General features: G+C 34.1%; 2 protein-coding genes across 2 annotated transcripts; both read left to right on the top strand.

Annotated features, from left to right (window-relative positions):
* Window positions 1–1,329: 1,329 nt before the first annotated feature.
* LOC112274149 (vacuolar protein sorting-associated protein 26A) lies at window positions 1,330–5,178 on the top strand. Its single transcript, XM_024503386.3, has 10 exons — window positions 1,330–1,575; window positions 1,841–1,990; window positions 2,181–2,253; window positions 2,455–2,499; window positions 2,641–2,752; window positions 2,980–3,046; window positions 3,351–3,395; window positions 3,727–3,782; window positions 4,010–4,185; window positions 4,395–5,178. Exons 1-10 carry the CDS (start codon window positions 1,345–1,347, stop codon window positions 4,562–4,564), a joined length of 1,125 nt encoding a protein of 374 aa, XP_024359154.1. The 5' UTR covers window positions 1,330–1,344; the 3' UTR covers window positions 4,565–5,178.
* Window positions 5,179–5,602: 424 nt separating this feature from the next.
* LOC112274148 (aspartokinase 2, chloroplastic) lies at window positions 5,603–10,306 on the top strand. Its single transcript, XM_024503385.3, has 13 exons — window positions 5,603–6,169; window positions 6,463–6,545; window positions 6,845–6,885; window positions 7,120–7,274; window positions 7,397–7,558; window positions 7,744–7,839; window positions 8,281–8,397; window positions 8,511–8,630; window positions 8,975–9,067; window positions 9,228–9,344; window positions 9,596–9,712; window positions 9,856–9,918; window positions 10,077–10,306. Exons 1-13 carry the CDS (start codon window positions 5,711–5,713, stop codon window positions 10,188–10,190), a joined length of 1,737 nt encoding a protein of 578 aa, XP_024359153.1. The 5' UTR covers window positions 5,603–5,710; the 3' UTR covers window positions 10,191–10,306.
* Window positions 10,307–20,923: the final 10,617 nt, after the last annotated feature.

Below are 20,923 nucleotides of genomic sequence, written 5' to 3' on the forward strand. Positions count from 1 at the left end.
GATTCTTCCAAAGTTTTGCAGGATCTTCCATTTCCAAATATTGATGTTGTAATGCAGGTACAAGATAATGATGAAGGAGAAGAAGTGCTTTCCAACGAATAGCAGGAGGTATAGAAATACTTATTGTAGGAGATTCTTCAAATACAATGGCATCCAAGAGTTGTTTTGCAAATAAATTTGCTTTTGCGATTTTTGCCCATAATAGATAATTGTTTCTATCCACAGTCAATGGTGGAAATAAAAGAGCTTGAAAATGTTGGTATGCACTGGTAATAGTTGGAACCATAATAGAAGTAGTTGAAGATGTTGAAGCACTCATTATAAATAAATCTCTGAAGAAAATACAACATCCAGTAGAAAAGTTGAGTAAAACGTACCTTAAAATATAAAGTCAAATAAAATGATAAACTTGAACTTGAAAATATATATATATATATATATATTAAGGAGATTGTGGATTAAGGCAGTAGAACAGCAATAAGATGGTGGCAGCAGGCATTGGTAGGATGGCAGCAGTAGGGCGTCAAGTTTGCAATGACGGACAGTAGTGGCAGTAGTGATAGGGCGGTGGCGGCATCAGCGGCAGCAGGGTGGCAGTAGCGACAGCTCGGCAGCAGTTTGGGGCACAATAGGGAGCAAGCTGGGGTGAAGCTAGATCAAGTATTCTAAACAAGTATTCTAAGCAAGCAAGGTAGAGAGTGGAACAAGTGCTCTAAAAAAGGAGCTAATGTATGAGGGGCGAGTAAGAAGAGCAACAAGATCATGACGTAGACATTGAGCAAGAGTAGCAATAGGTTTGAAGAATCAAGACTAGAGCAAAAAAATTTGTGATAGTGTGTAGAAGAGAGTCATGCTGATAACGTGTTGAGAATGTTTAGAAAGATACAAGAGTAATAGTAAGTCATACACACACACATGAGTAGTAGTAAGTCATACACACACACATGAGTAGTAGTAAGTCATACACACAAGAGGGTTTCTAAGGAGAGAGAGCTTCACACATAAAATTCTATTGATCTAGTTGTGTCTTGTATACAAGAAGAGAAAATGGGAGAAGATAAATAGTACTTCTCCACTAGACTCTAAATACTGTAGCTATGGTGTTTTATGATAAAAAGTGATAAATGCGGTCCCGCCTCGCTGCCCAATTCACGCTGCCCTGCCCGCTCATACCCCCGTTCCCTTGTTCCCTTCTGTCGTTCCCAGTCCTTCTTGTTCCCCATCGCATCGATGGCTCACAAGAAATCTCCGGGGGTCCAGATCGCCTGAGCCAGTCGATCAGGTTCGGAGGCCTCGAGGCCTCTGTTCTACGTGGCAGGCATGGAGGAGGTAGACACTGGATGAATGAAGACGTCATCGGACGGAATTTATGGATGGATGAAGTCCGGGCTGGGGGCCTTCGTTGCGGAACCCTGTTTGGGCTATGGAGGGGAGGAGCTCTGCCCTCGTCGACTCGGAGCGTTTTGCTCGCCTGCTCCGGACGAGGCAGACTTCTGCGGCGTTTCTGAGTTGCAGAGTTGTGTGTGGAACTGCTGCTATGGTCGCTTCTGCATCGTCGTCGCAGAATTCAAAATGGTGTGTTCTAACCTTTGAGTGTAGGGTGCAAAACCCCAAGCTGCGGGGAGTACGCTTGCCATTAGTGTTGATGTGTTTTAGCGAACTCTCTAGTGTAGTGAAATTGGTGGGGGAGTTGGCCTGACTCTTCAACCAGTAGATCCATCCATAGGACCTGTGCATGTAGCGGGAATGAGATCGAGTGTTTGGATCAGATCACATGAGTTTTTCTTAACATTTTGGTGGCATCAAAGCTTACGCGTGTTATGCGTTAATGGTGTTTCAGAATTATTTGTATGGAGCGTTCGGTTCCCCATGTACTGTTTCTATTGATTTTGTGGACGCCGAGACTCGCAAGCAGGCGAGTGTGAAGAAGGAAAATGGTCAGACTGTCTTGGTTCCCCTGTTTCTGGGGCAAGACAGCGTTGTTGGGGAGGTGGTTTGCCGTGCTCGTGACTCATCGAATTCTCTGTTAGATTCAATTATGAAGAGTGCAGGCATTCCTATCAATGATTTGACTTTCCTGTTATATTGATGATCATTTATGAATTACCGTTTGTAGCTTGATCAGAACGTCAGCTTTGTTTGGCCCTTCTCGCGTTAACGATTATTGAGATCGTTTACAGGTGCGAATTGATCCCGTGCCCGGGAAGAAAGTTGAGCACACGGGTGTGAAGATTGAGCTCCTTGGACAAATTGGTATTTCTATCATAACCTGTGTTTTCATCATTGGCATGTTATACATGGAGTATTATTATTATTATTATAAGAATCACCGTCATCATCTTCATTATCATTATGATGTAAATCAAGGTTTTGTCTCTATCACTCATGCAAGTATTTTTGAGGACATTTAGGTTCCGGAATTCTCATGCAAAATTCAATTTGAATTTGGTGCAGAGCTGTATTTTGACAGAGGCAATTTCTATGATTTCACATCCCTTGGTGAGTGGATGCGTGCTTTTTATGTTTATTATTCTTATTCTTATTATTATTACTACTACTACCTCTACTGCTTAGATTGATATGGGTTTTAATCTTGCAGTGTCTTTATTGTAGTCTGATGTAGAGCGTATTGAAACGCAGTGAGAGAACTTGATGTTCCTGGTGAAATCTTGGAGCGAAAAACATACCCCTTTGAGTTCTCCACTGTCGAGATGCAGTATGAATCTTACAACGGTGTCAACGTGAGATTGAGGTAAAAATCACATAATCAGTGACTCGCAAGTCTGTTCATTTCAGCATGATCACGGGGAAGCAGTTAGTTAGTAAAATGCTTTTTTGAAACAGTTTGAGCAGTTTCTGGTAGTTTTTGGCGTGATTTAATTTCACTGTTATGTTTCCTGGTTTTAAACTCATACATGGACACAGAGCCAATTGAACAAAATATCACATCCGCTTTTAAATTTTTTAAAATTCTGACAGGTATATCCTGAAAGTCACGATCAGCAGGAGTTATGCAACCAATATTGTGGAGTATAAAGATTTCTGGGTATGATATTTCCATGCTTACATCTGTTCTGTTATGAAAGCATGCTGAATTGCTTTGGATCGTCCAGGCCATGAATGCGATGATGCAGATGCAGATTCAGATCTGATAGCACCCATTTGGTCGAGTTTTGGTAGTAAGGGGAATGAAGATGTTGTTTGTTACTGCGTGTGAGACATGCTCGTTATCATGATCTTATGGGTTAGACGTTTGTAAAAGTTCCAAATTACATGACGTGCTGATTTGCATGGTTTAAAGTGATGGTTCCATGCTTCTATGTGAACTCTGATTGTTTAAGAATGGGCAGGTGCGGAATTATTCACCGCAGCCTGAGATCAACAATAGTATCAAGGTGAGCATTATTTATGAAGCCAACACAATATCTGCTTGACGTCTCTACCTACCTTCACATGCTTTAGGCCAAGTGCACTGGTAACGAAATACGTCTACGCTCTCTGTCATCGGGGGAGACTTCGACCAGATTTTGAGTACTCGACTTTCCTAGGATTTTCAGGCCTTGGGCTTATCTGGCAACCCTTTTTCTTCTGGCATGTTTTGAGCCATCTTATATAAACTTCCAGCATTCTGCTTTCTGTCTATTGTAGATGCTGGAATCAGACTTTGCAGTAAGGGGATTGGTGGCTTAGTTTCTTACCGTCATAATTCTGTTATGTGGATTACAGATGGAGGTGGGAATTGAGGACTGCTTGCATATCGAGTTTGAATATAGCAAGAGCAAGTAAGCTTCTTATAACTCGAAACCTTTATCTTGTTCAGTAGATTCAGTCCTTAAGTGCTATGAACTATCTCTGATGGTCACACTTGACTGTATCAAGGAAGTGATGTGTCCTGTTTGAACTCTTAATGATTGGAAAAATGTCATGGTTGTGATTGGGAATATTCTTTGACAGCTTTGTCATCTTCTGCTTGGTATCATTTCTTAATTTGTTCAAATTGAGCAAACAGATACCATCTGAAGGATGTGATTGTGGGCAAGATCTACTTTCTACTCGTCCGAATCAAGATCAAGCATATGGAGCTTGAAATAAGAAGGCGAGAGTCCACTGGATCAGGTCCTAATACTTACAACGAAAGCGAGACACTAGCCAAGTATGAAATTATGGATGGTGCTCCTGTCCGTGGTAAGATTTTTGAATAAGTCTCTCGCGGTGCAGTGATTAGGTTTTTTTTTTCATTCTTCTTATATTTAGTTACATACAGGTCAAGTGTACTGTCTTGAATTGACCTCATTCTTTACGCCGGAACGGTGTTCCGAGTGTTTTTTTTCCTCTCGGTTGCCTTAAGAAGAATAAACAGTACAAATGTCTAATTTTGGTTTAATCCGTTGCAGGAGAATCGATACCAATCAGGTTATTCTTGAGTCCTTATGATTTGACTCCTACCTACAGGAACATCAACAATAAGTTCAGCGTGAAATATTATCTCAACCTTGTCTTGGTCGATGAAGAAGATCGACGGTATTTTAAACAGCAAGAGATAACCATGTATCGAGCAGAGTAGTTACGGAGTTTCAATCTGGCTGCTTTTGAGGTTTTCGATCATATTTAAGTCCTGGGCTCCGGCTTCTTCACATACCTGTCAACAAGCATGGATAGTGCCTTCAATAAGTCCAAAGTGAGGGAACTAAATTGAAGGCCTTATCTGCAGGCCAGATGAAGATATTTTATTGCCTGGGGAGAACTATCCGTTCTGAACAACTGTCAGGGAAGAATTCTCAAGTCGTAGTGTCCACCTCTCTCTCAAGGTTAAGACGTGATTTAAGCATTTAGTTAGCAGAATCTCACAGTAGCAGTCCGTGATTTATCACTGTAGTTAGTGAGTCTGATCTGGAGCCCTACGTTTCACATAGTAAGCGTTTAGCATGCGCTGTAAATTCCGGTGAGTAGTTGGTGTTGTTCCTGTCCATACTGCAGCATTTGTCACCGACAGGAGGATGTAGCCATAATTTAGTGCAACTCAATTTTTGTGCAGTTGCTCATTTTGCTAGCAGTGCATGTTAGTGCTCGTCTGGATCAGAACAGACTCATTTCTTGTTTTTGGCTCTCTGATTGTTTGTATTTCAGAGGCTTAAAGTAGTAACATCGAATAAATTTCCATGATGATTTCAGTTATTACATTCACATGTATTTGTGCGACATGCAATATCCTTTTGTAGGAAGCCTTGATAAAATACGTTCATAGTCACAACTACAATCATCAACTGACTTTTGAACTAATGTATACATAACATGGAACCTGATTGTTTGCCTCTTCGATTTAGTATCATCTCAGTACTTCAACTTAAACCCACATTTGAAATGCTGTTTTTCCAAGTATGGAATGTAATGAGAATTTATGTTCAAGGAATTCGCATGCCACCGTGTTTCTGAAATTTGCAATAGGTCCACCGGAGTCTTAATCCATCAGGACTTCTTATGCCCCAATTCAGCTTTTCAAAATAGGCTGGGTGTCTCAGACGGGGTCTAGAGCTACGGTGACCGAATCTGAGGGCTTAAATCTTCGGATCCCCAAGTTGGTTTGATTCGTTGCTAAACTTCGTGGTCCTGCTCCTTGAGCATGTACTCGTTTTTGCTGGTGCAGCATAAACCCTAGCATTCCTGTGGACTCCTTGTTACGTGTTGTAAGGCCAGTTTGAACACTGAGAGCATGATGGAGGTCGCAGTAGCCATGGCTATCCCTACCTTAACCCTCTCCGCTGCTGCTTCTTCATCTTGTGCATCTTCTTCGACGTGCAGGTCTTTGAATTTATCACAGGGCCCTAGATGGCGGCGTTTAGAGTCTTCCTCCTCCTCCCACTTCATGCCTGCTGGTAGCTCTTTGCTCCAGGAGTTTAAATTCGTTGAAAATTCTCGAAGGGACAGGACGAGAGTGTGGTCGCTGCAGGTACGATGCGACGCGGGTGTATCTGTTGTAAAAGAGCTAGTAGGAGAGGACGAGGGGCGGCGGATAGTGCAAGATTTCACCACCGTCATGAAGTTTGGCGGATCCTCTGTTGCCTCTGCCCACAGAATGAAAGAAGTGGCACAACTTATTTTGAGTTTTCCGGAAGAGAAACCTATCATTGTTCTGTCTGCCATGGGAAAGACAACCAACAATTTGCTGAAGGTGTGCATGTGTTGCGGGGTGCTATTATGCAGAGTTCAGGAAGCAACGAGCGATGTCGTAGAAAATTGTACGTCTTTTCAATGTGCTGTCTCTCGCAAGTTGCGGGCGAATAATCGAGATTTGATGAAACTGGTGTTTGGTTGGTTCTAGTGGCGCTTGGTTTTGGCTTCGGGCGCAATCTTCAACCTACATTACTTTCATCCTTGGTTATAGTTATGGTGCAGATGAGATGTAAGATCTACTTACAGTCGAGCTTGGAATGATCTAGAATTTTGGTAATATTTGATTGACAGGCTGGAGACAAGGCAATTTCATGTGGTGTGAAGAATTCCGGTAGAATTGAAGAGCTGCAAGTTGTCAGGGATCTACATAAAACGTATGAGTCGTCCCATCTCTTCTTCCATGTATTTGGAATAATGGTTGTGATCGCAGGGTCTGTTTGAATTTCTTATGTCAAGGCGTTTGACGATTGAGTGCGAAGAAAACCTAGACCGAGAAGTTGTAAGATTTTGTAATGGAGGAAGTTGATTCTTTTTTTTCATAGCAGTTCAAACCAATTGTGGTGCATGAATATCTATGTCTCTTCATATGTAAGTGGAAGGTGGGAAATCGTGTTACTTTCATTAAGTTGTGAGTGATGCTTACAAGGCTGTCTGGTTTTGTGAGATTTGGCAGGACAGCACGCGAACTTAAGCTTGACGAATCCTTAATCACAGGTGTGCAATATCTAATTTTAGTAATGCAATTATGTGCTCATGGTTTAGTAATTTTTCGTGGTTTGTGTTTAAGCGTACTGGCCTTACGCGTCCTTACGTCTATCGACGAAATTGCCATTAAGCAGGTAATTTAACTGCTGCGTCAATTCAAGGTCTCGCCAATGATCAGTATCTCCGTGATCTGTTAAGGCAGTTAAGACATTAACGTTTCTATGTCGCAATCCTCTGGTGTAGGGCTTTTGGACGAGTTGGAACAACTGCTGATGGGCATTGCCCTGATGAAGGAGCTGACGTCACGGACTAAGGATTACTTGGTTTCCTTTGGGGAGCGCCTTTCAACCCGGCTATTTGCAGCTTACTTGAATAGTATCGGCACCTACGCACGGCAGGTACGCAAGTTTTTATGCTTGTCCGGACCAATTACTGGTTGCGATTATTCTGCGTGCGGGTAACTATTTACACTTTTACTATCGCTTGCGCTGGTGTCCGAATGATGGGATGAGATATGCAGTACGACTCTTTCGACCTTGGGATCATAACAACCGATGAGTTCACAAATGCTGAAATTTTGGATGTCACTTACCCAACCGTGCGAGAGCGTCTTTTTAACGACCTTGAAAAAGACGCAGCTAAGGGTACACCCATATGTATTGTTACAGGCTTCCTTGGTAAGGTAAGTTGAAAAAACCATCCGAGCTTTTAGATGCTGCTCTCATGATCAAGTACTCATACTGGCTCTACCACATCAGATGTCTTTTGTGACTTGTTTAGTGCCCCTCGTATGTGCCGAATATACCTTCGCACGCCATGCAGTGACATAAACAGTTGTGTTGAAGACTTTTTGTCATTTTTGGGCAGGGCATAGAAACTGGGTGCGTGACAACCCTTGGACGCGGAGGGAGTGATTTGACTGCCACAGCCCTCGGCAAGGCACTAGGTCTCCGAGAAATTCAGGTCTGTATTGTGCATAAGCTAGAAATATCATGCAGCTAAAACCCAATAGTATTGCGAAGAAAAGTGTCGGTTCCTTTATAGAATATGACCCTGGGTTCCGTTTATAGCGATTTGCACTTTTTTCACTGCAGAGTTCATAATCTCTTAGACTTATTAATGTGTACATTCTCTTCATGGTCAAATTCATGTATACGCAATCGATTTGTGTAGTTTCACGTTTCGGCTATGCTGACTTGCTAAATGATTATGGAGAGCATGAGGCAAGATTACCAGTCTTACCACCAGTTACATTTAACATCATAGTGGTGGTAGAGCCCAGGGTGGAACTAATCATAGTCCTCCCTCACCCATCTTTCATAGGTACCCGGGATTGAAATGAGTGGGCATACGCTTGTCAGATTGAAGAATCGGACTTAGTTTAAGATATTCGCTTGTGAGCAGGTGTGGAAAGATGTCGATGGCGTCCTGACATGTGATCCCCGTGTGTTCCCGAGTGCCTTATCAGTTCCATTCTTGACTTTCAATGAGGCCTCTGAATTGGCCTATTTTGGAGCTCAGGTATTACATCTCTTTACAGAGTTGTGCATGATATGGTGTCCATTTGCTACTGGACGAAAGATCAAATGTATTGGGGTTGAAAGCTTACAGTTTGCTGTACTTTACGCCCGTAGGTGTTACATCCTCAGTCTATGAGGCCAGCCCGCGATGCTAACATACCTGTTCGTGTCAAGAATTCGTATAATCCAAAAGCGCCTGGTACACTCATAACAAGAGAACGTGATATGAGCCAGGTACTAATAATTTCAATGCTAATTTTGAAGTTGCCAATGGGGGTCATTGAAAAGTGATAAAAGTGATGCCTCCCTTCATCACAAAATAAGTTCATGACGGAAGAACCCCTAAAGTTCCTGAGTTGATGTTGCTGAAGTACAGGTCAAGGAATCTGCTAAAAGAAACATTATTCCTGAGTCAGCAACTTAGTTTACCAAGATTTTTGTCACATAACCCTGAATTTTATCATAGTTTTTTATCATGTTGATTAAGCAGTTGCTCTTGAACCGGAAGTAGAGCTCCTAGAGTCTACACCCCTTTGACACCAGTAGTGCCTAACTCTGTGTCCGTGTTCTGTTTTCAGGTAGAGATGACAAGTATAGTGCTCAAAAAGGATGTGACAATGTTGGATATCCAAAGCACACGTATGCTTGGGCAAGTTGGGTTTCTAGCAAAGGTATGGAAGTGTAATCTCATTTAGGGATTTGGTTGATATGGTTATGTGTTTGCTTCATGAAATACGGTTTACTTGAATTAAGCTTAAGCGTTTTGTGCGATTGATCGTCTTTGGACTAGTAACTTTAGTCTGATTGTTTATATATCGTCATTCTTATCAGGTATTCACTACATTTGAAGAATTAGGGATCTCTGTAGATGTAGTGGCCACAAGTGAGGTCAGTATATCATTGACATTGGACCCAGCGAAGCTCTGGGAACGGGCCCTAATTGAGCAGGCGAGTTCGTCATAATGCTCAGTTATCATGATTTTCGTATTTAGGGGAACTCACTTTCTACTTTGTCCTGGAATCATGAGTATTCAGAGAAAATGAATTAGTATCTATGGAAATTCTGGAGATTGTCTCCTAGTTTGTGTAGATTGCATAAGTCTAACTTGATAACCTTTTTTGGGAACTCCCTTTTTCATTACTTGTACAATGTACTTAAGATGCACCAACTTGCTTACTAACGTTTTTAGTAATAGCAGGAATTAGATAAAATGAAATCAGAATTGTCAAGGATCGCCAACGTTCAGCTTTTGAAGAAAAAGGCTATTATCTCTCTTATTAGTAACGTGAAGCAGTCATCAGCGGTTCTTGAAAAGGTATTGCAAAGGATATTTTTGCTGATTTCAAACCTGTACCTCCTATATTTTCGGACAACGTGTCGTGACATCTTATTTGAAATTGTGGACTACAACAGACTCTGAATTGTGCATCTAACTACCTATCTGCTCAACTTGCGTAGGTTTTTAGTGTTTTCAAATCGAACAATATCAATGTACAAATGATCTCACAAGGTGCCTCGAAGGTATGTCTAGGGTTGTGTATTAGCTGACAAGTTGCAGAAATCTTTATTGTAACTAGATGTTACTCCAGACCGATACCTTTGCTTCTGTGTTTGTAGATTGGAGAAATTGTTTTCCTCGTGCACTTAATGTGTACTCTTGGGGTTTGGCATGTGAACAGGTGAATATATCCATGGTGGTGGATGATGATGATGGTCCAAAGTGTGTGCAAGAGTTGCACCAAGCTTTTTGGCCTGATTCAGATGAGGTATTGGCAGTAAATGGTCATTTGTAGGAACATGAATTTTTATTGCTGTGCAGCCTTTGTAAGGTGATGAAAACCTATAATTGGTAGCCAAAAGCTTTGGCCAAAGTGGCTGTATAATTTATGGTTTTAAAATTTCTGGTCAATTTTGGGTTTTTTTTACATGTAGAGATGGGTATGCTTTCCTTCTTAAACTGGGATGATTGTTGCAACCTCTGATTGCAATACAGAAGTCCGGTTGAACAACTTGAGCGGTGTGGTATACATGTGGATGATAAAATTTTGACTACGATGTTGATTTCCATGTTGTCGACTACAGTGTTGGGATTGTTTGTATTGAATTGGTTGTAAGTAGTTGCTAATGCGTTGTGTCACATGAGGCATACCATAACTTCTATTTCAAGGCGTGAGTTTTCTCTGAATCCTTACGATCTTGTGGTATTTTTGTTTTTATATGTTTTCTGTTTTGATTGTTTATTCCTTTGTTTTTTTTCTTGCAAACATATATATATATATATATATATATTTTTCCTTATACTTTGAAGATAACTTAGAGTAGAGAACAGGAAGGTGCCATTACACAGAGAAAATATGTTCGAAGCAATTTTATTTTAAAGTGCTTACATGTTTGACAACAGTTTTTATGAGGACCGTTTCCCGATACACTGTTTCACTGTGCACAAGTAGTGCAATTAGCACAGAGTATGATGTTAGTCTCGACCATGAAACCAATTACTCCAGAAGTGGAATATTTGGACTTCTAGACTTCTTTCAACCATTGGTGTACAATGTCATGATATCGGATCTTAAATCCAAATTTTCCTGTCTGTTATTGATGTTTGTGTTCATGAAAGATTTCTAAAAAGTCTATGAATATTTGTATTCATTTTATCAATTGACTTTCTTTGGATGAAACTTAAATGAACTTGGCTTATTGACCAACACGTAATGGTAAATATCTCAATAAATAAAAAAATATTCTATGCACTTGGTTTGTTTATTCTTTATGACTATGTGGGACAAATTAAAAACAAGATTGATAAATTTTTTGCATCCGAATATAGCAATGGTATTTTTCTTCAATATAAAGTTGTAGAAGTTATTTTAACAATGTATTATATGCTTTTACTAGACTGTATTTATTTCTCATTCAATTCAAATCCTAAAATCCTATAGACATATATAACTTTATATTATTAAACATTTACAAATGCATTATTATTGTACAATAATCACATTCTTTCAATATAATAGATATACATATATTGAATGCCTCAAATTGAATAATTTATTTTTACAAATGCCATAATTTAGAATTACAAGTGAAGTACATATGATAGTATTGTATACAATTATATAATGTTTTTAGAAATAAATATATTAAAAAAAATATAAATGTGAATATAATAAGATGAAATAGCATGGATGATTTGTAAATACCAACCTAATACTCAACATATTTGCATTTAAAAATAAATAAATAAAAAAGCTAGTATTTTTTCTATAATAGATAGTTCGTACTTATGTTGTAAGTTATAATTGTTGATACTTTATTTTTTCTTTTCAAATAATAACCTTTACATATATATTAGTTTTGACAAGAACTTTCTAAGCATTAATTAAAAATCTCATATAATATTCTGAGAGGTATTCTTAAGGAGTTTAGAAAGAATTAATGAAATATCTATACTCTTAAAATAATTCTTTCACAAGCTTTGTAAATCAGATTATAAATTTCATCTACTTCTAAAGTACATATATAGAATTATAAACACTATATATATAAAATAAATTATTATTAAATAGTAATGAACTTGTCTAATTAACTAGTTATATTAGAGTTTACAATCCATGTATTTTTAAAACTGTTCTTTAAGCAAATATATTAACTATCAAAGATTTATATAGGTTTTTTTTAGTGATGACTATTTTGCAAAAACATTATGTATAATCACATTTCATAAATTGTTTAATTTTTTATTATTTTTAAAAAGTATTTAATATTTATATTGTAATACTTAAGAGTTCTAAAATTAACAAGTAAAATTATGAACATGCTATTTCAATAACTACTTAACAGTAGTTAATATTAATTTATAAAATATCAATCTATTTTATTAGATTCTATTATTTTATCTATTGTTTAGATTTATTTTCCTAGAAAGTACTTGTCTTCCTATCTAGATTATATTCTATTTTGTGAAAATAATCATTTAATATTTTTACCTAATTACTTTCTTTATTTATTTTCTTTATTTTTCTTATTTTTAGTAATTATCTATATGTCATAAATATATATCTACTGTAATTGTTACCTATATAATATGAATAGATAGAAGTGGATAAAAATAGATTCATTTCATAATACCTTCTAAAAAAGCTTCTTAGAAGCTTTCTAGACATTGTTTTGACTTTACATGTGTTTATAGTTGATTGGTAGGTTAGAAACTTAATCAACAAGTTAACCACATGCCATATGTGTTGATAGCTTAAGAAACAACCTAACTATGTGGCATCTATATAAAAAACTTGTTTTGTAAGTTAAGATATGTGTCATGCAAATTCAACATGTTTTTGGAGGTCCTAAAGAATGTTGCCACATAGATCATAAGTAGATAGTATATGTAGATGTAAGACTGAAGCCTTCTTCACTCTTGTCAATTTATTTCTTGTTTCTAGTCTAGTATCAAGAATCTTTAGTTTCCTTGTCTTTTGGCAATACATTCCAGTTTCCTTTTTAATATACATACTTCTCTACTTCTATTTTGTCATATTTCTTTGAGACAGCTTCACTTATTCATTTCCTTTATTAAATTCTTCTTCTTAATAGATTAACAAGAATACACTTGTAATATCAAAGCTTTGATTTTTTTTGATTAAAAATAGATTATTTCTTTTTCTTGATAAGATTTAAGTATATTAGGAGTTGCAGATTATCTTCTTCTAAATTGATAATGTCTTTAGTATTTCTTCTTTGTTTTCAAGTCTTCTCTTCTATTTGTCTTGAGCGATATTAAATATATATATATTTTTTAATTTTTTTTTTTAAGTATTGTTATAGCAATGCTTCTTAAAATGAAGACTGCAGTGATTCAAAAGCAAGAGCAATTAAGGGAGTTAATGCTTATAATGCAACAACTCAATTTATCACCAGAAAGAGCAACAAGAATGGCAGGGAACAAAGATATAGAAATGATTGAAGCTCCTTTAATATTTGCATCAAATTACATCCTTTCTTATATGTTGGAATACTATTTCAGTATTAAAAAACCAACAATTGTACTATCTAAGAAGTTTGATGGCACAAGATCTAAGTTTTGAAGATTTATTAATCAAGTAAAACTTGAGATTGAACTTCAATTCCAAAGCTATTCAACTCTAGGATTGCAAATTACATTCTTTGATATGTTCCTTTCAAATTCAGTATTATCATGGTTTTCATCTTTTTTTGAAGGATAAAATCCAATATTAGATAATTTAGAGGTTTTTTTGGCAGTGTTTTGATCCATGTATGGAAAAAATGATGCAATTCGTATTGCAATCAATAAGATCCATATTTTACAACAAGGCAACCAATCAATAAGGTTATATGCTTCATAATTATGCTAACTTGTAACTAATATTAAATCGGATGACACTGCACTTGTTAGCCAATTTCTCTATAGATTATAATATGAGATAAAAAAATTGATTCTCAACTTACTTGATCCTCAAACATTGAGTAAAGCAATTAACTTTATTGTGAGGTGTGACAATCAACTTTTTGAATTTTGATTTAAGAGTTATACAACTGCACCTCAACATTAGTATAATTCAATGACAACATCAATGTCTTCTCAATACATACATTTGGAAGTAGATAATATGTAAATTTATGCGGTATGTTTCAAACTTCTTACTGAGCAAGAAAAGAGTCATCATTGTTAGGAAGGATTGTACTTATATTGTAGAAAACTTAAGTACATTGCTCAACATTGTCTAAATAAATGATGCAAACACAAAATGAAGAGTACAATTATAAAAAAAAATAGTATGTTAGAAAACAAGGTTGTCTAGCTATAATAGAAATTGTGCGATTGGAACATTGTACAATACCTAATAAAGGTCCTATTCTCTCTTTAGAATCTTCTCTTTGTTTTATAATAAATATTATTTTAGGACCTAAACATCACAAAGCCTCTGCCTTATTAGATTCAAGAGCCTCAATATGTTTTTTAGATGAAGAATTTGCTAAAAGATATAATATATCTTTGGTGAAGAAAACTAAACCTATTCAAATAGAAGTCATAGATGGTCATCTATTGTCTTCAAGAAATGTTACCCATGAAACTCTTTATATAAAAGTAACAAATAATGGTCATAGTAGCTTTGTAATATTTAATATCATTAGATCTCCCTGTAATCCAATCATTTTAGGTTTATCATAATTAAAAAAGTATAATCCAAAAATAAATTAGATTTTTTATAGTCTTAATTTTTTAAAAAGTATAACTACGAGTATAGTTAATTAAGTAAAAAGTCATAAGTCTAGAGCAATTAAACTTGTATTTGTAAGTACAAGAGATTTCTTGCATACTATAAAAGAAGGATTACCTTGTGTCATTTATGCTACATCTATTTTTAATGGTAGAAAGCCTTCAAGTGGCATTTCAAGCCAATATTAAGATTTTTAAGATATATTTGAAAAAAAGAATGCAAACATACTTCCAAAATATTATCCCTATGAGTGCTCAATTGACCTTTAAGAAGGAACTCAACTACCATTTGGATCAATTCATAATTTATTACAAAATGAGTTAGTTGAATTCAAGGAATATATTGAAAAAAATTTGGAAAAGAACTTCATACGCCATTCTAAATCTCCAGCAAGAGCTCCAATTTTATTTTTGAAGAAAAATGATGGATCATTGTGATGTATGTTGATTATTAAAGATTCAACAAAATCACCATTAAGAATAAGTATCCACTATCTTTGTTATTTGGACTTCTTGATCAATTGAATCATGTTGAAATCTATATAAAAATAGATCTATGAAGAATATACAACCTGATATGCATCAAAAAAGGAGATGAATGCAAGACTATTTTTTGAACAAGATATGGATATTTTGAATATAACATTGTCGGAGTAGAGAGAATTTGCCTCAAGAAAACAATAGGCTTTTGGTTGTCACTAATTATTCAATCAAGTTTCAAAATAAGGGAAGCCTTAATTTTATATATAATTTTTTTTTTTTGAGCAATTACACCAAATACATAAGCCTCAAGTAACCAAAAACATCCAAAATATGATAAAATCTTCTAAAACCTTGTATATCCTTATGTAGAAATTTTTTTGAACTTCAACATCTCATATCTTCTAATCCAATTATTCAAATAAACTCAAATTTTATATAAATTATTGATATATTCTTATTAACTTCTACAATAAATTTCAACTACAATAAATTTGTTGCGGAGCTTAATATATCTTGAAAATCTTAATAGTCATTTTAAATTCTTATCTTTATACACCTACATGTAATTTTCTTCATATCTCACAAAATATAAGCTCAAATACCACAAAATTTATATATATAGCTTTTAAATACAAAATGTTATATTCTTCAAAAAGTTTGAATTAAAAATTTGTCTAAAAACTTAAATTATGGCTCCAACCATTATTATAAATAAAACTGCTTATTTATTGCCTTTGATTTGGAAGTGCGGCCTTAAATTCTTTATAATTCCTTTATATGAACTCCAAAAGTAACAATTCTTTTGTGAAAGATGTAGGCCTTAAAATTGAGAATTCCAACCTCACCTTCCGATCTTCAAAAGCTGTCGTATAACTCCTCATATCATCAAAAGTGTAATAATATATCTTAGATTAATACCTTAACTTCAAATGGCTATATCTTCTTCACCTTAACTCCAAATCTTCTAATTTTTGTATACAAATTATAATCCAAATCCTAAACTTTATAACTTTAGCTTTTAATTTCCAAATGCTTTCTTTGAAGTCACCAAAAATCCTTGTTAAGGTCGCAAGTAGCCTCCTCAAAGCCCATTGGGCATGATATTTGACCAATAGGGATGAAGTTTTCTATTCTTTACCTTCATCCAACCATGCCTTGCTTTCATCCTTTCTAATTAGGCTTCATACTACACATTTAGGACCCATATATTTTTTTTTAATGCCAAAATCAAAGCAAGTAAAAAAAGCAAAGTAAAGTTTCTTATACCAACTCCTTTTAATTTAATCTACTAATCACTCTAAAATACATCTAGATTTATTAACATATAATATGTTTTAATTTATTTTTACATACTATAAGCATTTACAATATGACAACGTCATGCATTTTAGACTTACAAATACACCAATAACTTTCCAACATCTAATGAATGATATTTGTTGGAAATTTTTAGATAATTTTATTATTTGTTACTTAGATGAGATCTTAATCTATTCTAAGAATACAAAAGAATATGAATTTTATGTTTGTCATGTATTACAAAAACTAAGAGATGCGGGACTTTATGCCAAGATAGAAAATTATGTATTCTACACTACTCAAGTTGACTTCTTAGGATACATCATTTTAAATGATAAACTTATGATGGATCTTAAGAAATTTTAAACTATTATGGTTGGAAGATCTTAAAAATAGTAAAAAATGTCTAATATTTTTTGAGATTTTTCAACTATTACTGGATCTTCATGAAAAAATTCTCTCAAGTTGTAGCTCTATTTACACATTTGATATATAAAGACAAACTTCAATGAAATTAAGAAACAGAAGTAACATTTGAAGTTGTAAAGACAACCTTTATTTTTACACCAATCTTATATCGCATCAACTTTTCTAAGTAATTTTTTATGAAAAAAGATGCATTAGACTTTACTTTGGATGTTGTATTATTATAAATAAAAAAAATAATAAACTTCTTCTAATAAATTTTTATTCAAGAAAAATTTTAGTAGTCGAAATCAATTACATGAATCACAACAAAGAATTTCTTGTAATTGTAAATTTATTTTAAAAATAGTGCCATTATCTAAAAGGTACTTTTAATCCAATCATTGTTTGTACCAACTACAAGAATCTTAAATATTTTATGTGAGCATATATTTTGAATCATTGATAAGTCCATTGAAATATATCTTTGTTAAGATTTGATTTTAAGATCACTTATCAATTTAGAAAATAACAAGGTTTATTAGACACCTTTTTTTAGATATTTTTATCTTATATCAAAAAAAGAAGATGCATCTTTTGATCAATAAAGAATGATTTTCTTGAAACCAAAATATTTTCATCTTTGAGCAATAAAATCAACATTAACTTTTGATTCAACTTTTGTCAAACAAATTCAATCAAGTATGTCCTATAATCTTCTTTTTCATGATATCAAGAACCCTTCTTCTAAGTCTCATGATGCTTCTAAGTTCAAGTTCAAAAATAATTGATTCTATTTCAAAAGATGTTTATATATTCTAGAAAGAGAAGCAATTTAACGTATTCTTCAAGCTTGTCATAACTTTCCAATAATTGAATATTTTGGATATAATAAGACTTTAGAACTTATATCTAGAAAATTTTTAGTAGCCATAAATGTAAAAGGTAGTGAAAGGCTTTGTCCAATTATGTAATATTTTTTTAAAGTCAAAAATTCTTCATGATTGATCTTATGGACTTCTTGTCAAGGATATGAATCTTGAGGAAAGAAAATCCTTAATACACTCATGTATCATTAAAAAGAGCTAGAAAGACATTCAAAAATAATATAATATTAAACTAGAATGGCTATTGCCAAAAATAAGAAGACTAGAAAGTCTTTGAATAAGACTAAAGACTAGAAAGATATTGACAAGACTGAAGAAGGCTTCACTTTTGCCTCCATATATACTCTTCACTAGAAACTACATGGTGATGTCTTATAAGACCTCCAAAATGTCTTGACTTTGCAAGACACGTATCTTAACTTGTAAGACAAGTTTTTTATATGTGTGCCACATAGTTATCTTATTTCACAAGCTACCAACATGTGATTAAGTTATTGACCAAGTTTCTAATCTATCAATCAACTATGAATACATGTATAGTCAAGCAACATCTATAAAGCTTCTAGGAAGCTTCTCTAAAAGGTTTTATGAAATTAATCTAATTTTATTTACTTTTACATATTCCTACCTAACTATATAACTATTTACTAGAATACATATATATGTCGATGATATTACTCCCTCTTCTAGAGATAAATTCTATGAAAAGCGATCTTTACATATTGAAAAAATACAAGATGTGATGGATTATATTTATTACATACTCCAATATTTGTTCTCTTTGAAGATGGTTAATAGGCTCTCTCAACCATTGATAGTATTCTATACTAGGACAAGAAGACTACCTTGTTATTTGGTCATTGTTGAAGCCTTTGTAACTTCCTTCAAATAAAATATTTGGAATATTATCAAGAGTTGTTCCTACCTTTAATAAAATCACCAAACATTGGGAGTCGCTTCCAAGATTGTGATACTAAATATGTTTTATCTCGTCATCTATTTGAGGAAGGATACATTCTTCTTGAAGATCTTCATTTTGATTTCATTATCTTGAAGGTTGTGACAATTGTAATATCTCTTTTAATAAGTCCACAAATAAAAGCTCTTAAGTTGAATCAATTAGTTGTTGATTCTCTATATTTTTAGAGTCACAAATACATAGAAGCTACAAAGAAAGATAGAAGATAGAATGTTATCTTCTTTTGAACTTATTTTTTTTATAGCAAAGATTTGTTATTCTTCATCTTAGTTTTGATGGATGTTGTCAATGAAAGGCTTCAATTCTCTTTGTTACATTTACAAGATTTTTTGCTAGCTTCCATATGCGTTCACTAATATCATATCTATGCCAATGAATAAGATATTCTAACCTAATTTGGTGTTGCCTTGGATTTAAGACTTCTTCTACCTCAAACTCTTAATTATTATATATTTTTATAAGATGAGGTGGCATTTGTCTTCTTTTTGGAATATTCATTATTTTACATGGCTCATGAAGGGACACATGAATTATAGGATTGACCTTCATAGACTTTGGTAGATATAATCGATAAGCAACAAGATTGATTTCTTCACTAATATGAAAAGGTCATAGTCTACAATAGTCCAGCTTATTACAAGGATGAGTAGTCTTGATATTGTCATAAAATAATCATACCTTATCACCTACGTTGAATTGTGGTTGTTTCTTGCGATAGGCATCTATGTTGATCTTTTGTCGTTCTTGAACTTTATTTAATTGTATCTTTATTGTTACATGTAGCTTTGACAAAGAATTTAAAAAGTCAAAAATATCAAATCATAGATGATAATTATAATTGATAAAAAAAAGTGTTTGTTGAGTAGAAGAACATATCAAATTATTAAATTCAGACTTTGCCAATAACAAAAGAATTATCCAATCATCTTAATGATAATTGATGGTATATCTTAAATATTGCTCCAGAACTTAATCACTAGTTCTGTTTGTCCATCAGTTTGAAGATGAAAAGTTGAAGAGAGCTTTATATCTACCTTTAGAATTTTGAATAGGATTTTCTAAAATTGTGATACAAATTGAGTCCCCCTATTCGATATAATATCCTTTGATAATCCATAATACCAATAGATATTGTCAATGAAAAGCTTAGTTATTTCTTCACCTAAAATAGATTTTGTACATGATATAAAATATACCATTTTGATGAAGCAATCTACAATTATAAATATAGAGTTATATAAACTTGAACTTGGAAGATCTATAATAAAATCCATAGAAATAAAAGACCATGGTTGTTCAAGTATAGACAATGGTTGAAAAAGTCCATAAGATCAGTGATGATGAATTTTTGATCTTGAACAAATTTCACATGACTGAACAAAGTCTTTTACCACCTTCCACATTTGTCGCCATTAAAAATTTCTGGATATAAGTTTTTAAGTCTTGTTGTATCCAAAATGTCTTGCAATTAAAAAATCATGACATGCTTTTTCTTCTGGAATATATAAACATCCTTCTAAATAGAGTAGATTATTCTTCAACTCGAACTTTGAAACATCATGAGACTTAGAAGAAAGATTTTTAATATCACAAACAAAAGGATCAAAGGACATACTTGATTGAATTTGTTTAACAAAGGTCAAATCAACAGTCAATGTTGATTTCATTTTCAAAGATAAGAATACACTTGCTTTAAGAGAATTGTTCTTTATTGATAAAAAAATATGTCTCTTTATTTTGATACAAGATAAGAGCGTTTAAAAATAATATTTGATAATTTTTTTTATTTTTTAGGTCAATATGTGATTTTGAAATCAAATCTTAATAATGACATGCTCCAACGAGCTTAGCGACAATTTAAAATATGTGCTAACATAAAATACTCAAGGTTCTTGTGATCTGTATATACTTTGATTGGACTTGAAGTGCCTTCTAAATAATGAAGCCATTATTGAAATGAATCTACAATTGTAAGAAGTTCTTTGTCACGGATCTCAAGGTTAATTTCCGCCACTAAAAATTTCTTGGAATAAAAAGCTACTAGATGGAATTTACCATCTATTTCTATTTAAGACAATTCTACACTCAACACAAAGTTTGATACATTTGTTTCCATAAACAATGCTTTAGAAAAGTCAACACGATACAAAATTGGCCCAAAAATAAATTCCTTCTTCAAAGCGACAAATCATGCTTTAGCTTCTTTATTCTGCTTAAGTTTGTCTTTACAAGTCA

Source organism: Physcomitrium patens, chromosome 21, assembly GCF_059467195.1.
Source record: "Physcomitrium patens ecotype Gransden chromosome 21, ASM5946719v1, whole genome shotgun sequence".
In the NCBI taxonomy this organism is placed as follows: Eukaryota; Viridiplantae; Streptophyta; class Bryopsida; order Funariales; family Funariaceae; genus Physcomitrium; species Physcomitrium patens.

Coding starts and splice junctions, on each gene's coding strand:
- LOC112274149 (XM_024503386.3), top strand. CDS start 1,345: ATGAAGACGTCATCGGACGGAATTTATGGATGGATGAAGTCCGGGCTG. Junction 1,991..2,180: donor AAGACAGCGTTGTTGGGGAG/GTGGTTTGCCGT, acceptor GATCGTTTACAG/GTGCGAATTGATCCCGTGCC. Junction 2,254..2,454: donor TGAGCTCCTTGGACAAATTG/GTATTTCTATCA, acceptor AATTTGGTGCAG/AGCTGTATTTTGACAGAGGC.
- LOC112274148 (XM_024503385.3), top strand. CDS start 5,711: ATGATGGAGGTCGCAGTAGCCATGGCTATCCCTACCTTAACCCTCTCC. Junction 6,546..6,844: donor GTCAGGGATCTACATAAAAC/GTATGAGTCGTC, acceptor GAGATTTGGCAG/GACAGCACGCGAACTTAAGC. Junction 7,275..7,396: donor TCGGCACCTACGCACGGCAG/GTACGCAAGTTT, acceptor TGAGATATGCAG/TACGACTCTTTCGACCTTGG.